The sequence below is a fragment of the Mollisia scopiformis genome (assembly GCF_001500285.1).
Source record: "Mollisia scopiformis unplaced genomic scaffold LY89scaffold_4, whole genome shotgun sequence".
Classification (NCBI taxonomy): domain Eukaryota; kingdom Fungi; phylum Ascomycota; class Leotiomycetes; order Helotiales; family Mollisiaceae; genus Mollisia; species Mollisia scopiformis.
Window position 1 is genome coordinate 242,172 of NW_017263584.1, and position 14,143 is coordinate 256,314.

Genomic DNA, 14,143 nt, shown 5'->3' on the forward strand with positions numbered 1-14,143 from the left:
TCCAACTTTGCCCCAAGATCTCACCTTCCACTAAGTCTTCTACAGCAATGTCCGTCTTATCATTTGGTGCCTCAACGGCCAGATTGTGAATTGTAGGATCTGGAAGGGGAAGGAAAAAGAGACGAGTGAACATCTCGGCGAGGTGGGAGTTATGAAGGAAGTGGAGCGTCCGAAGCATGCTAGTGTTTTATGGAAAAGGTTGGTCGAAGATGCTTTGGCATGAGTATCGTGGCCGGTGTCTACTCCTCGATCGTCCGAGTGTATACATGAGTGATAGGAATGTTCTTTAATACTATATCTTTCAAATCAGAGAGTATTGTCTTTGAATTATATAACTATAGATTGATGAGGTGAATGTGGAAGTCTTGAACCACATTTGAGAATAAACACAATTAAGATCTCTGCGAGTTCTGTAAATGACAAATAGATCCAAGCTCAGACACGCTTCGTCTCTTGACAGCACTTGCCACTTGGACGATGTCCGAATCTCGTGGATTCGACACGATTGTCTGGAGGAAAAAACCAAAAAAAAGAAGTAAAGCAACAAGATATTTCCATTCATATACTGTCTTCTTAGCACCACAATTCACTCCCGCCCCATTTTCCCAATCCCATTTCCTTTCCCAGTATCTTCCTCTCAATCTCCTTCCCTCGCCGTTCCATACTTCAGCTGTGTTCACCGTCTTTTTCAATGCGACGATGGTGTGTACGGTACCACACAATCACTGATATTACAGTGGATTGCCAGATGCGAGCTCGACACAAATCGTCGTCGAGATAATGCTGTACGACACCTCTCCCGGCCACTACCACGAACCACCATCGCCAACTCCTCCTCTCTAGACACCACCACGACATCTCACTTCGAAAGCCTGTGAGGGAACCAAATGTCGCCATCCTCCCACCCCTCATCGACAGACCTGTTCGTCTGGAGGTTCTTCATGTAGACATAATTGTACCGATCATCATACTGTTTATTCTAGAGTGCCATGAAATAAGCCTCCTCCTTACGAAGGGGCTCTGAGCCGACTTAGCTTGCAAGCCGAACAAGCAGCACCTTCATACCTGACGTACATTCTGCAATATTCGGATGGTTTTCTGTCATCTAAATCTCGGGCGAAGTAGCACCTGTCCTCGATATCACAGTGCTGGGACATCTTGGTGTTTTTCGAAGATAATTGTGATGTAATCTGCGCTTTCGTAAAGGTTCTAAATCGTAAACTGTTCTGTTGATGGAGGGGTCCTTGGTAGAGATGTACGAAGGAAAGAGCTGTAACCAATTATCTATATAGACATTCGAACAACAGAACATTCATGAATCATGCCTGAAGCGTTGCTAGAACGACTCGTGACTGACTCGACGAATGAATCCCACCTGACTAAACTCGACTTTTGCTTCATTGCAGATTATGTATGAGTACCTGCCTCATTCACACTACCTATACAAACAAAGAAAAGCTCAAGAACTGCGCAGCTAGAAGCAGAGGGACAAGAAACAAGAGACAAGAGGAGTAGTCATGACATATACAAGATCAACCGAAGAAAGCTAGAGAACGTCAAGAGACCCTAACCTGGAGATGCTTTGTGCTATAAAATGTCCTCCTAAACTCAAGCCTGAACATCATTATCCCTGAACTCCAGACGCTCTTATTTTAAACATCCCCTCCCGCAAACCCCATACCCATCTCTTAGCTCCATACGCTATTCACCAAACCTCTCATTACTGATACCATCTCCTTCCCTCCCTTCCTCTCCCAGGAACCTCCTCCCTAAAAATCCAAAATCAACTGCGGCGCCAACTTCTCCAAATCCTCCACCTCCAACCCACCCCCGTTCCCCCCCTTATTCCCCGCCCAACACGCCCTCGCAATCCCCTCCCGTACAAAAACCTCCATGTACCTCCCCACCGCCACACTAGCATCCTTATGCAACCGCGTCCCCTCCTCCTTGAAGAACTGGTGCAGGATAACATTCAGCAGGTCTTCTGGTATATGTTGTTTCCTATCTTCCTCTTCCTCCTCCTCTTCTTCTTCTTCCTCATCTTCTGCGGGTAGGGCAAAGGGGTCGTCTTCTGGTTCTGGTTCGGAGGAGGAGAGGATCATTTCTTCGTCGTCTTGGGTTCCTTCTAGTTCTCGGCGGGTCTCGGGGCTGAGGCTGGGGAGGGCGGAGAAGCGCGCGGAGGTGCTGGTTCGTTTGGGGTCTTTCTTTGCTTTAGAGGCGGATTTCTGGGCGGATGTTGTGGTTGTGGTTGTGCCTTTTGGGCGGCCGCGGGGTTTGGAGGCTGAGGTCGTGGTTGAGGTTGATTGGCGGGGTCGTGGGGGGTTGAAGGGTTTGGGGGGCATTTTTGCGGGTTGGGAGTTTGTTGAGGTAGAGAAGTTGTTTGGTTTGTGGTAGATATGAGTTGGGGAAGCGTTGATTTAAGTTGTTGGACGTGGAAGTTGATTCGGAAGAAGGGTTTCGCGACGCGATTTGCAACTCTCCAAGCGCGCGTCACCACGTGAGGCAAAGTCAACTTTCAAAGTCCGACGTGGAGTTATTGTCCCGCCTTACAAATTAGATATGGTAGAATGCCCTTCATGGGATCCGAGATTGAGATGTTAGAGAGAGCTGGAAAACAGAAGACGATGGAATTCTGATAATAAATCAACATTCTAATCCTAATTACACTACAAGGTATCCTAGCAAAGATGAAATCAGACACCCATACACCAGGACGCCTCCATTTTGAATAAGAAACGCCAGGTGCTATGCTGCCCGCAAGGAAAGCAAAATCGCATCATCCAAGCCATTCTCTCTCCAATCATCAACACCGATATCCTACACCTCCAAGTACATATCTATACCTGCACTCTGGCCTGACTTCTCCCTCTCACATTCCCACTTCGAATGGCGGGTGCACTGATATCTCTTCTGTTCACTCCTCCCTCGACCATCTGCTTTCTTGGTGTCATTGTGCCTTGAGCTAAACTTCTTGCTCGGCCTCTTCTTTCACGAATCATTGCTAAAGCTTCTTCTCTCGACATGGTAGGGCTCAATGCCGGATCAAGAGCAGATGGAAGCATCGTAGGCGGAGTGAGGTCTGGAGGATTGGCGAGGGGGATGCGAGTTGTGGTGCTGACGGTATGGAAAGTCTCAATCTTGATCGACTTTGCAGGAGCTTCTTCCTCTTGCCGAGTGACAATGACTGTATCACAATCGCTCTCTTGAGACGGGGACTCGGTTCGTGTTGTAGTTCGAGACTCTGTCCGTGGTGGACTAGCAGGTGTTTCGAGAAGGGAGAGAAGAGAGGCATTAGAATCCGAGATCATAGCTGCCGCGGGTGGTTCGCAAGATGGTGTTCTAGCGAAGAATCGAACTTCTTCAGATTGCCGAGGAGGAAGTTGTGGTAATGGATGAGTTCCAGACTTCTTTGCTGGAGAGATCCATGGCGACTCTTCTGGTGGTGGAGAGACGGTACGGAAAACGGCTTCAGCAGGGATAAAAATCGTGCTCGAGCGTGGCTTAACTTCCTGGGCAGAAGCTTGGTGTTCAGCTGCAGCAGCAGCCAGCTCTCGTACAGCTCTGGAAGCACAGCAGTTCAGTCTGCACTCCATCTCCAAGAACTCGACACGATCGTGTGCTCGTTCTGCTCTTTGTTGTTCCCACTCTAGCAACATGCGTAGATCATCCATTTCCTCCTCGCTTGCTGCTGAAGATATGATAGTAACCGGGTCCAAAGACTTCCTAGCTTTCTTGGGGCTTGCGAACTCGTCGTTCTCTTGGGATGGAGGTAGTGGAAGTCGTCCTTCCGCAGCAATCCTAGCAATCTCCTCGTTCTTTGCAATCGTCCTTAAGGCATCTCGCTCTTGCTCAACCAACTTGACATTCTCTTGCATTTGAGAGAGCTCCTCTTGAACACCGACAAGCTGGTATCTTGCAGCAAAGGCTTCTTGCTCTCTCTTCAAGCTCCGTTCTTTCTCCTGCTCGAGATCTGCTTGTGCGGCTTTGAGGGTATTACGCGCGGACTTCAACTCTTCTTGGAGCTTCACAGTCATCGATTGTGTCTTGAAGGCTTCTTTCCGAGCTCGTCGAATTTCCTTCTCCCACAACGTTTGGGTGTGTGCGTGTGTCTCCTTCGCACGGCCATAATTCTCCTGTGCAATAATTAGTAACGAATTCCCAATGCGCCGGAAGCAAGCATACCATAACAGTCTCCAGTCTTTCGCCCACTCTCCGCTCTCTATCTTTACCTTCCTCAAGCTGTCGTCTGAGCTCTCTCGTCTCCTCTCTGTATCTGCGCATCTCGCTCTCCGCCTCCTCTCTCCCCAGCATGGCGCGCTTCAAAGCAGCGTCATTTGCCTTTCTCTCCAACTGCTTCCCTTGAAAAGCCAAGGAGTTGAATTGCGCAACCTTATCATGAACACTGCTCTCCCTCGTATGCCTGCCACTCACGCTCGCGGCCGGACTCTCATCATAGACACGCTGCTGATTGACGCGTTCGGGCGATACCTGAAATAAAGGTGTCCCTGGCGATGCCGGGAACTTGAAAGTCGGATCCATCAATGGATAGCTCTTGTGCGATGCCGTAGATGAATTAAATACGGGTATCTTGGAAGAGCGCAAGTTGACCAAACTTTTGGTGGTTCGTGGTTTTTGGTGGTGTCGATGAATATCTTGGTCGGTATTGTTGACATTGCGGTTCCCGTTCGGGTCTAGCGTTGGTTGGGTTGCCATGGCTGCAAAACGTGGGATGGATCACGAATATGGAGAGCATTGCCTTTTTGGGCAGTGGAGAAATTTTTCTTTGATGATTGGGATTTGGTTTATTCTATGGTATCCTGGATTTATAAGAATCAGATGATTCAACAATGTATCTTGAAGTATATATCAAACGCGTTATGCGGGGCTCTTCATGCGTTTTCTCCGGTAGCTAAGCTCCCATTTATCCTTCCTGGCCAAGTTGGATGAAAAGTGACATCGAGGGCTGGGTATTCCTGTGGCGATCCAAGTCACTATGCCCTTCGAATGTGTTGTGCGAAAGGTTAGAGCTCCATGATTTGCATCAAGGAAGAGGGCGGTCGACGGGTAAAAGGAGCAGGTAAGAGGGAATATAGTGAAAATACTGCCAAAGATAATTCCGATGACATTGCGGAACCGGCCAGAAGTTACTGAGAGGTGACTGTAAAATCCTTGTATTGAGTTAAGATGCTTCATAGAATATTATCATCAAGTTCAGATATAGAAGTGCTTCAACGGACTTTGACCGCTTCATACCTAGGCATGGAAAGATCCCACGTTTGCCCAAGGGTCAATCGGCCAGAGCCCAAAGCACAACACGGAACACACAAGGTCTGATAACACAGTAAATGCAGAGTATACAGACCTCAACTCAATAGCAGTTGATCCAGCACAATGAAGCTCGGCAAAGATGATCACAGTGCCTTCGTCTCCAATAGTTCAGCCTCAAATCTAGACACTGCAGAGGCTTGGCCCCTTTTCCGCGAGCAATAGATAAGCAGACGGTTCAGTAAAGCGACCGAATAAATTCAACTTTGAATGGGATAAAAGCAGACATTCATCGACATAGACAAAACCTCAATACACAATTCATTCACAGATATTTCCAATACAAAACTCCGCTCTCGTTTTATAAATGTTGTTATCCCGCGAGAAATAAATGCCAAATTTGGCTCCAGTCGGTAAGATTCGGGGAGGTCGGAGCGGCGCTAACGCTAGAAAAGTCTTTGGCGAAAGGGTCGAGCTTCTGTCCTCAAAATCTTTCTCCTTCCACTACAAAAACCTCCACCCGGAACGTCGTCCATCCTCGACCTCCATCCTTCATCTTTTTCAGTTCTTCATCTACCCCCATCTCCTCTCAGTTCCTTGATCGTGTGATCACCTCTCGACATAATGTCTAACGAAGCCCCCAAGAAGCAGGCCGTCATGGGCGTGTAAGTTTTATTCCTGTTCTCTGGCACATGCATCCTGCGTCTGCGATCGCGACCAACTTTTCCCACAACGAAGCTCGATCATCTTCATCAAGTCTCAATGGGTCTCAATTGGCTTCGGTCAATGGCATTACCCGCTTTCAGGGTCTCTGCCATCGATCTGCTAGCTTCGTTGATGATGGCATCGCGATCAAAATTTTTCCCGTCTCAATTAAGCCTCCGAACATGCAGCTAATCATCTTCTCAATAGGCCTCCTTTCGTTATCGATTTCTTGAGTATGTCTCCCTTAAGCTCTACAATTGGATTGACGTCGCTGTCGTCTCCGATGGATACAGACGGATTGATGATGGCTGGACTTGGGTTTCAAGAGATGCAAAGACTGACTCGCGATAACAGTGGGTGGTATCTCTGCCGCTGTCTCGAAGACCGCCGCTGCTCCCATCGAGCGTGTCAAGCTCTTGATCCAAAATCAGGTATGTTTTGCCTTGTTTACCTTCATCCCTCAAATATTTTATACCTGCCGGGTATCCGCATTCGGATTTACCGATCTTCCCAACTATGGCTTTCTTGCTTTGCCTATAGCTGGACCTGACATGGCTGTCTTGGCTTTCCGCTTCACCTAGCCCGTTCATGTTCGAACTGGCGCTGACAATTTCTGCAGGATGAGATGCTTAAGTCGGGTCGTCTCGACCGAAAGTACGATGGTATCGTGGAGTGTTTCCGAAGAACCACAGCCCAAGAAGGTGTTGCATCGCTGTGGCGTGGTAACACTGCCAACGTTATCCGTTACTTCCCTACCCAAGCCTTGAACTTCGCTTTCCGTGACACCTACAAGTCCATGTTCAAGTTCAAGAAGGATGATGGTTACTGGAAGTGGATGGCTGGTAACTTGGCCTCCGGTGGTGTAAGTTCACAATGCTTTGACAATCTTAGAACATCATCTAATCCTTTCTAGATGGCTGGTGCCACTTCCCTCCTCTTCGTCTACTCCCTCGATTACGCCCGTACCCGTCTCGCCAACGACAACAAGAACGCGAAGTCTGGTGGTGACCGTCAATTCAACGGCCTGGTCGATGTCTACAAGAAGACCCTCGCCACTGATGGTATCGCTGGTCTCTACCGTGGTTTCGGTCCATCCGTTCTCGGTATAGTCGTCTACCGTGGTCTGTATTTCGGAATGTACGACTCCATCAAGCCTGTTCTTCTCGTCGGTCCTCTTGAGGGTAACTTCCTTGCCTCCTTCCTTCTCGGTTGGTCCGTTACTACTGGTGCTGGTATTGCTTCTTACCCATTGGATACCATCCGTCGTCGTATGATGATGACTTCTGGTGAGGCCGTCAAGTACAAGTCTTCCATGGATGCCGCTAGCCAAATCATCGCCAAGGAGGGTGTCCGATCTCTCTTCAAGGGTGCTGGTGCCAACATTCTCCGTGGTGTCGCCGGTGCTGGTGTCTTGTCCATCTACGATCAATTGCAGGTCCTCATGTTCGGAAAGGCCTTCAAGTAAACTAGACAATTGTAGTATAGACGTTTGGTGAAAGTGGGTGGGTGATAATGAACCGGAGTGGCAAAATTTGGGTGGTTGAGAGGATGGTGGTGCGTGCAGGTGGAAGTTGTTACAGACATCCATTGCAATGGTGTTTAGCAACTTGCGGTGGCGTATGGGTGGGCTTACCCTGGCTACTGCTGTACTTTATTACCAAGGCAATTTCCCTGATGTGTTTCTTCCCCTTTTGCTTGCTGCGTTTTCATCGTCGTCGTCGCTGGATCCGTCCTTCTTTCTCGAATGGTCGTTTGGTTTTTTTCCCGCATACATGATCAATAGATTGCTGGAGATGGGAGGTGGTCACAAAAAATCGAATGGATGCATTCAACTCTAAATTGTTCTTCCGTGCTACGTGACGTTCATTGTGATACTTCCGAATTGAGTCAATTGAGTTCTACCGGTGCATGCCGTAATTCGTGTAACCGCAACATGCAGGTGCATCAAAACAGATATTCCTGGGCCTCGGCCCAAGTATCATAATGTTGTAAATTGTAATGGCATTGTACTTTTAACGAATCCCACAGCCTCAAGCTCAAATGCAAATTGTCTTGTTCATTTTCCAAGTCCATGGTCATCATATTCATCTTCAAATCTCGGTGCTGTGGGTTGGAAGTGTGATATCGTGGAATTCAAACTCAGAGCTCTCAGACGCTGGTATCAATAAGAGGTTGAGCTCTATTTATCGAGTCGTCTTCGGATTTCTTATTCTTCAGCTTCAGAAAATGCAGAATTGTACTTGGGAATTGGATTGGAGAACGCGACAGGTAATGAAGGAGAGTGGGTGTGGGAGAAAGAGATGGAAGATGTCGTTGTAAATATGTACGGATCCAAAAGGGGATGGGAGTGATATTCATGAGAAGAAGCAATGAAGAAAGGAAAGATGAGAGAATTGGGCAGATGAGTAGAGGTGAAGACAGTATTTGGGGAAAGCAAAACTCTGTATCGCACATATACAAGTTTTTTTGCTTACTCCAATATGCTACCTAACAATGTAATATAAACAAGAATCGAAGCTCTCCGTCTTTCCCCTTCTTCCCCCTTCTTCCCTTTCCCCCTTCCCCCTCCCTCTCACCCTTCCCCTCTTTCCCTAGCTAGTAAAAGTACTAACAGCAGCCCCCGCCGTAAACGTAACCCGCCCCGTCCCAGTCGCAGTCAAGGTCGCACTCCCAGACGGCAAACCCACGCCGCCGTCGCCGGGGATGCACACCGTGTCCAGCTGCGAGTAGGGGATGTAGCCTACGCAGTGTTTGTAGGATGTTGCGCGGTCGTCGGGGAATATGCACTTGGGGGGTTGTTAGTTTGTTGTCTTGGAAAGAGGGGAGGTAGAAGGGATGAGGAAGGTATAGTATCGGAGCACAGGGTTATGCGTGTTTGTACAAGACAGAAAATGAAGATGAACAGGAAAGAGCTGATAAGAGTAGACTTACAATAGCTTGAACATCATAGAATTGATACCATGTTCCGGCGTTGTTGAAACAGCAGCCTTTTGCGAAGGAGACTTGTTCCGAGGGACCACCTGCTACGCAAGCTTCTGCTGAGACGAGGGGGAGGAGGAGGGTGGCGAGGGCGAGGAGGCTTTGGAGGAGTTGCATCTTCACAGGCAAGTTCTTGATCGTTGTGTATGGTATATCAAAGATAGGAAATTTTGAAAATAGTGGTGAAAAGGATAGTATGCTGTCAAATGCTTGTTTTGGACAAAGATAGAGAACTCCGAACGATAAGGAATCCCTTTCTTCTTATAGTCCAAAATTCTAATCAGCGAGTAAATGGCCAGATGTCTTGCTCGTCTGGATATATCCATTTCGCCTTCTAATCACTCGACATTCTCTTCTTTCAGCTGAGAAAACCAAAGATACGACCGACATCTCTCCCCGCATTCCCCTACTGCAAGACCAGATTACCAGCAGACGAAAATAGCATCACCTCAGGAACCAGACGAATGAACCTTACCCCCAAAGCCCTGCACTTGCTGCAAAACCATCTAACAAGATCGCCCTGATCGCCACAACTCGAAGGTGACAACCACACTGGGCAACACAACGAACAAGGACCTCGGAGACATAGTCCCCGCCATCCGAAAGACCAGGCTCCTCGATTCGCGAACCGTAAATGAAGCTTAAACAGGATAATATAAAGGGGCCATCAGGCAGAGGGAGAGTAATATATATATCGGCTATTGCCTTTCAGCCGGTTGTCTGGTTTCGGCTTTCTCGCCTCTGAGAGAACGTCTAGAATTTGGGGTGGCTATGAATAGAAATGAGAAAGAGGGAGGGTAGAGATGAGATGAGATGGAATATATAGTGCAGTAGCGTGAGTCGGGTGACAGACAGACAGATAGACAGAGAACAGAGAAACAAGTCTGGGGGAGAAGATTTGAGGCCTTTCATGGATGGGATGGGATGGGATGATGGTCCCGAGTACCTTTTAAGGTTATTTCAAACGATCCACGGTGGCCAATTCGAGACCCATTTGGAGATCAGGTAGGATAGGATTCGGAGGCGGGGGAAGAGGAGATCAAGTTTTTGTCTTCTCTCTCTCTCTTTCTTTCATACAACATAGCCTCCGGAATGGACGGAGTATTCGTGGATCCATAAAGATATTCATTTTAAGATCGTCAAGAATCAGGAGATCTTTCGGGAGGAAAATGGAACTAACTAGTGGGCTTTTGATACTGCTTGAGGTTGCCAATTGTTTCTTCTTCCTTGATAGTCAAGTCGGCTGTACAGTGTGCTACAAAGTGACATGCCCGTTGAAGCAAAGCACAGGATCCGATCTTTTTCATCTCGCAGGGTAGGGGAGGCACTGTGCTGTAGGTGACATGCAGGTGCGGTGAAGGCCGCAAGCCTAATTCTAAAAATGACCCACTGAAGATTCAAGCCCTGTAAGTGGCCTGGCCTGGCCTCCACTGCATCTCGTCCCCAGCGCATCCGATCACCAAACTCTAAACAATCCTCACTCTCCTCCTCCACCACCATCCCTCTCCTCACAAATGGCATCGCAGCAATAATGTCACCACGGAGAATTCTCGAAACGTCAGATACGAACCTTGATCTCGACTCTAAAAAATCTTGTCTTGTCTTGTCGAATCTGATCGCATCCGCTGTCATCCCATCGGAAAGTGGCAACGTGCAAGTCACGGGCGTAACCTTAGAGGATCCCTGGCCGTGAAACGTCGCGAGTTTGGCTTGCGTCGCGACTGAGACGCTTCCGGCTTCATCGCCCTCGCTTGGCCGCATACAGTTCTTTCCGGTCAGGTCAATGTCCGGCAGCACGGGCGGATGAAGATTAGATTTTGGTGAGGATGGAGAGGTTGAGAGGGAGAGATTGGGGAGCTTCAATTGTATTTTGCGAATTGGGGTTGAGGATGTGGAATATCAATTCGGGCGCATCAAGTGAGTGCGCGGGTGGCGAGCGGTGCGTATAGCTTCATGTTTGCCACCTCGTGAAACAGGAGCCAAGGAGCCGTTCACCCCAAGAACAATCCGCATTCCTTTTCTTCAACATGCCATCCAATGTCGATGTCGATGTCCATGGTCTAACCGCCTCCTCGTTTGAGCCATGTCCAAACACGTTTCGCTGGATAGCCACAGCTGGCATCAAGGGACTCGGACATTCAAAACTTGCACGTCGTCGGTCAGTCCCTCGTCCTGGATCCCGGATCAGGATGGAACGTCGACAGGCCAGGCCAAGCCAGGTAGGCCAAGCGGCTTGACCTAACGCCGCCAGGAGATCATTCAAGCAGGTCCCACGGTCCGTATATTATGCCTTGGGTGGCTCCCTTCCCCATCTGATTTGTATCTCTTGGCTTCTCTCTCCATCTTCAACTCTTCTTGTTCAGTTGTTTGTTCCTCTTGTCCTACCTCTTTTTTATACATTCTCTATACTATCTTAATTGTCGGCCAGTACGACACAGAAAGCGCTAGACGCCCAAGTTATTTTTTTCGTTCCATTCCAACACATTCGTTAAAGAGCTGGATCTTCATTTCAAATATCTAAAGTCAATATGCAATTCACCACATTCGCCCTCTCAGCCCTGAGCATTGGCTCTGCTCTGGGTACGTCTCCTTTTCCCTCCAAATACATCATCAAAAGAGAAACCCCAAAACTAACACCCTCTCCAGCAGCCAGCTCAGTAACGGTCCACGTCGTCCAAGTCGGCGCCGCCAACGGCACCCTCGCCTACTTCCCCAACAACATCAAAGCCGCCGTCGGCGACATGATCCAATTCCAATTCGCGCCCAACAACCACACCGTCACGCAATCCACCTTCGACCAGCCCTGCATGCCCATCGCCATGAACTCCAACGTCACCGGCGTCTACTCGGGCTTCATGCCCGTGACGGCCTCCGCGACCACCACCCCGACTTACACCGTGATGGTTAATGCCACCACGCCCATGTGGTTCTACTGCTCGCAGGGAAAGCATTGTCAGAATGGTATGACGATGGTTGTTAATGAGAAGTGAGTCCCTCCCCTGTCCCTCTCCTCTTTCCCAATTCCCCTCCTCCCTCGAGATTTAGAAGAAGAAGAAGAAGAGAAAGAAACTAACACCCCCCAAGCACAGCAGCAAACAGCACCCGCTCGCTCGCCAACTTCCAATCCCTGGCCGCCAAAGCAACAGTCAACCTCCCCGGCGGCGCCATCGCCGACGGCACCGCCGGCTCCACCGCCTCCAACAGCTCCTCGTCCTCCTCTGGCTCGTCTACGTCCTCGTCTGCCGGAACCAAGAGCACGAGCGCGAGTGCCGCCGGTAGAGTGAGGGTTGGGGAGGCCGGTGTGTTGGGTGCTGTTGTTGCGGTCGGTTTTGCTGTTCTTTTGTAGATGTGTGATGAGAGGAAAGGAGGTGGAGAAGGGGGGACAGGGGAAGGTTCATATATATGTATGTGTGGTGTGGTGGGTAATTTGAGGGGATTAAAAGGATGGATCGATGGATGGCTGATTCTTGATGATGAGGCGAATTGATGGGTGGGACTTTTTTTTTGGAATCAATGATTATAGATGATATTGCATATTACTTTTTCAATATTTGAGTCTTGTCTTGCTTTACTGTGATGAGTGAGGTGACGAAGTGAGTTTTGAATGTCTGGTTTAGATAACAAGGGTAAGCAGCTCACTGGGCAATCGAAGTGGGCGGTTTGAGGAGCTTTGAATGAAAGAGGCAATGTGTGTTCTGGCGATCTAGATTTGTATCTTACAATAGATTGATGTATAGATCATGAGAGGTCAGGTTTGAATATCAGATGAATAGAAGTCTTCATGGTAATTCTAGAAACCATAGTCTTTCTTCACACCATTGTCCGTCCCATAATTACATAATAGCCATCCTTCTCCATTTTCCTAACCATATATACAGATCTGCCCAGACCCCCAATCCAAAGAATCCATGCTTTTCTTCCCGAGTAACCGTTTCCAACGGTCTCCATACACACCCAACATCTACTTCCCCTCAGGCCTCTTCCGACTCGTAGGCCTCCCCTCCTGCGCCCTCTTACACAACGTCGGCTTCAGCCCCTTCGTCTCCCACCCCTTTTCCCTCTTCACGTACCCGACCCTAGGATACTTCCCACTCCCCGCAAAAAAATCCACCCAATGCCTCAACGCCTTATCGACCTCCTTCCTCGCATTCCTCCTCTCCTGCTCCCTGAGCACCTTCAACTCCCCCCTCGAATACAACGCATCTACCTCCGCGTTGTCGAGCGGGATGAACATCTCCTCCACGCCCCGCATGTCCGGGTGTCCGTCCTCTTGGAAGCAGTTCGTGACGAAGGCGCGCGAGGCGTCGCGGCCGGCGAAGAAGTGGTACGAGCCCCCCGGACCGTAGTGTTTGCGGCCGGCCGAGACGTCGTAGATGGTGCCGTTTATGGCGAGGAGGATGGGTTTGCTGGCGTCGGTGCCGTCGTAGGAGAGCAGGTCGCTGTCGGTGTATTGGGTTGGTCCTTGCTGTAGCGCTGTTAGTTTATAATGTTTTGAGAGGTGGGGAATTGGGGAAGGAGCTGCAGAGTTTGGGTAGGTAATGATTTTGAAAAATAAGGAGGGTATGAATGAGAGTGAGAGAGAGAGAGAGGGACGTACAATCCAAGCCCTAATAGCCTCCGGACGACTCCATCCCGGCCTCTTGACTCCCCACACGAAACTCTCGCGCGTAACCAGATAGCTGATCGCAGAGCTAGCTAGAAGCAAGAATACAATCGTGCGTGCAACGTCGAGCAAAATCGACGGTTTATCTTCTGCTTTTACTTTCTCTGTTGTAGTACCCGTAGAAGAGTTAGAGGAGGTGCCAGCTGCCTTGCGTTGGCGAACGTCGGGCATATTTGCGTTTTTCGCTTTTGCTTGCGCGTATTGGTAGGAGGACATTTGGTTATTGTTTGAGTTGGGGTGGAGGGAGGGAGAAGAGGACAGATGAGGTGTGGTGAGCTTTGGTGGTGTTGTTACTTCAGCCGAGGCCTTGTCATTAGCCTTGCGGTACGGGGGTGGAGAAGTGAAGATCCAGTCAGGAACGAGGAATTGGTCAATTGCTGGTGGTGAATTCGGAGCTTGGGATTTCCAATTGTTGGAAAGGGAGAAAAGGAGATGTGTCATCGTGTTACATACGGGTTGATGTGAGAGTTGGGTGGGTAAGCAGGGAGGAGGCTGAGGTTGCATCAGGTAGATTGACAGCATTCCTTGTGG

At 49.1% G+C, this 14,143-nt stretch overlaps 8 protein-coding genes across 8 annotated transcripts; 2 read left to right on the forward strand and 6 right to left on the reverse strand.

Annotated features, from left to right (window-relative positions):
* Positions 1-1,269: 1,269 nt before the first annotated feature.
* LY89DRAFT_714694 (uncharacterized protein) lies at positions 1,270-2,429 on the reverse strand. The gene has a single exon (XM_018218145.1). It carries the CDS (start codon positions 2,340-2,342, stop codon positions 1,770-1,772), a length of 573 nt encoding a protein of 190 aa, XP_018075958.1. The 5' UTR covers positions 2,343-2,429; the 3' UTR covers positions 1,270-1,769.
* A 215-nt stretch (positions 2,430-2,644) lies between these two features.
* LY89DRAFT_607980 (uncharacterized protein) lies at positions 2,645-4,635 on the reverse strand. The gene is made up of 2 exons (XM_018210479.1): positions 4,183-4,635; positions 2,645-4,133 (listed from the first exon to the last, which is right to left on the reverse strand). The coding sequence occupies exons 1-2, from the start codon at positions 4,537-4,539 to the stop codon at positions 2,838-2,840; spliced, it is 1,653 nt and encodes a 550-aa protein (XP_018075959.1). The 5' UTR covers positions 4,540-4,635; the 3' UTR covers positions 2,645-2,837.
* Positions 4,636-5,870: 1,235 nt separating this feature from the next.
* LY89DRAFT_378711 (ADP/ATP carrier protein) lies at positions 5,871-7,675 on the forward strand. Its single transcript, XM_018207113.1, has 5 exons — positions 5,871-5,930; positions 6,178-6,203; positions 6,325-6,401; positions 6,590-6,832; positions 6,884-7,675. The coding sequence occupies exons 1-5, from the start codon at positions 5,890-5,892 to the stop codon at positions 7,433-7,435; spliced, it is 939 nt and encodes a 312-aa protein (XP_018075960.1). The 5' UTR covers positions 5,871-5,889; the 3' UTR covers positions 7,436-7,675.
* A 257-nt stretch (positions 7,676-7,932) lies between these two features.
* LY89DRAFT_378810 (uncharacterized protein) lies at positions 7,933-8,487 on the reverse strand. The gene has a single exon (XM_018207114.1). It carries the CDS (start codon positions 8,422-8,424, stop codon positions 8,119-8,121), a length of 306 nt encoding a protein of 101 aa, XP_018075961.1. The 5' UTR covers positions 8,425-8,487; the 3' UTR covers positions 7,933-8,118.
* A 74-nt stretch (positions 8,488-8,561) lies between these two features.
* LY89DRAFT_729122 (uncharacterized protein) lies at positions 8,562-9,066 on the reverse strand (the record flags this gene model as incomplete). The annotated part of the gene is made up of 2 exons (XM_018219345.1): positions 8,562-8,756; positions 8,902-9,066. 2 exons carry the CDS (start codon positions 9,064-9,066, stop codon positions 8,562-8,564), a joined length of 360 nt encoding a protein of 119 aa, XP_018075962.1.
* A 1,062-nt stretch (positions 9,067-10,128) lies between these two features.
* Positions 10,129-11,071, reverse strand: LY89DRAFT_664789 (uncharacterized protein; the record flags this gene model as incomplete). Its single annotated transcript, XM_018212798.1, has 2 exons — positions 10,129-10,806; positions 11,015-11,071. The coding sequence occupies 2 exons, from the start codon at positions 11,069-11,071 to the stop codon at positions 10,129-10,131; spliced, it is 735 nt and encodes a 244-aa protein (XP_018075963.1).
* A 294-nt stretch (positions 11,072-11,365) lies between these two features.
* LY89DRAFT_714699 (Cupredoxin) lies at positions 11,366-12,303 on the forward strand (the record flags this gene model as incomplete). Its single annotated transcript, XM_018218146.1, has 4 exons — positions 11,366-11,529; positions 11,596-11,935; positions 12,034-12,248; positions 12,296-12,303. Exons 1-4 carry the CDS (start codon positions 11,478-11,480, stop codon positions 12,301-12,303), a joined length of 615 nt encoding a protein of 204 aa, XP_018075964.1. The 5' UTR covers positions 11,366-11,477.
* A 366-nt stretch (positions 12,304-12,669) lies between these two features.
* LY89DRAFT_681071 (cytochrome b5) lies at positions 12,670-14,085 on the reverse strand. Its single transcript, XM_018214201.1, has 2 exons — positions 13,547-14,085; positions 12,670-13,414 (listed from the first exon to the last, which is right to left on the reverse strand). Exons 1-2 carry the CDS (start codon positions 14,051-14,053, stop codon positions 12,911-12,913), a joined length of 1,011 nt encoding a protein of 336 aa, XP_018075965.1. The 5' UTR covers positions 14,054-14,085; the 3' UTR covers positions 12,670-12,910.
* Positions 14,086-14,143: the final 58 nt, after the last annotated feature.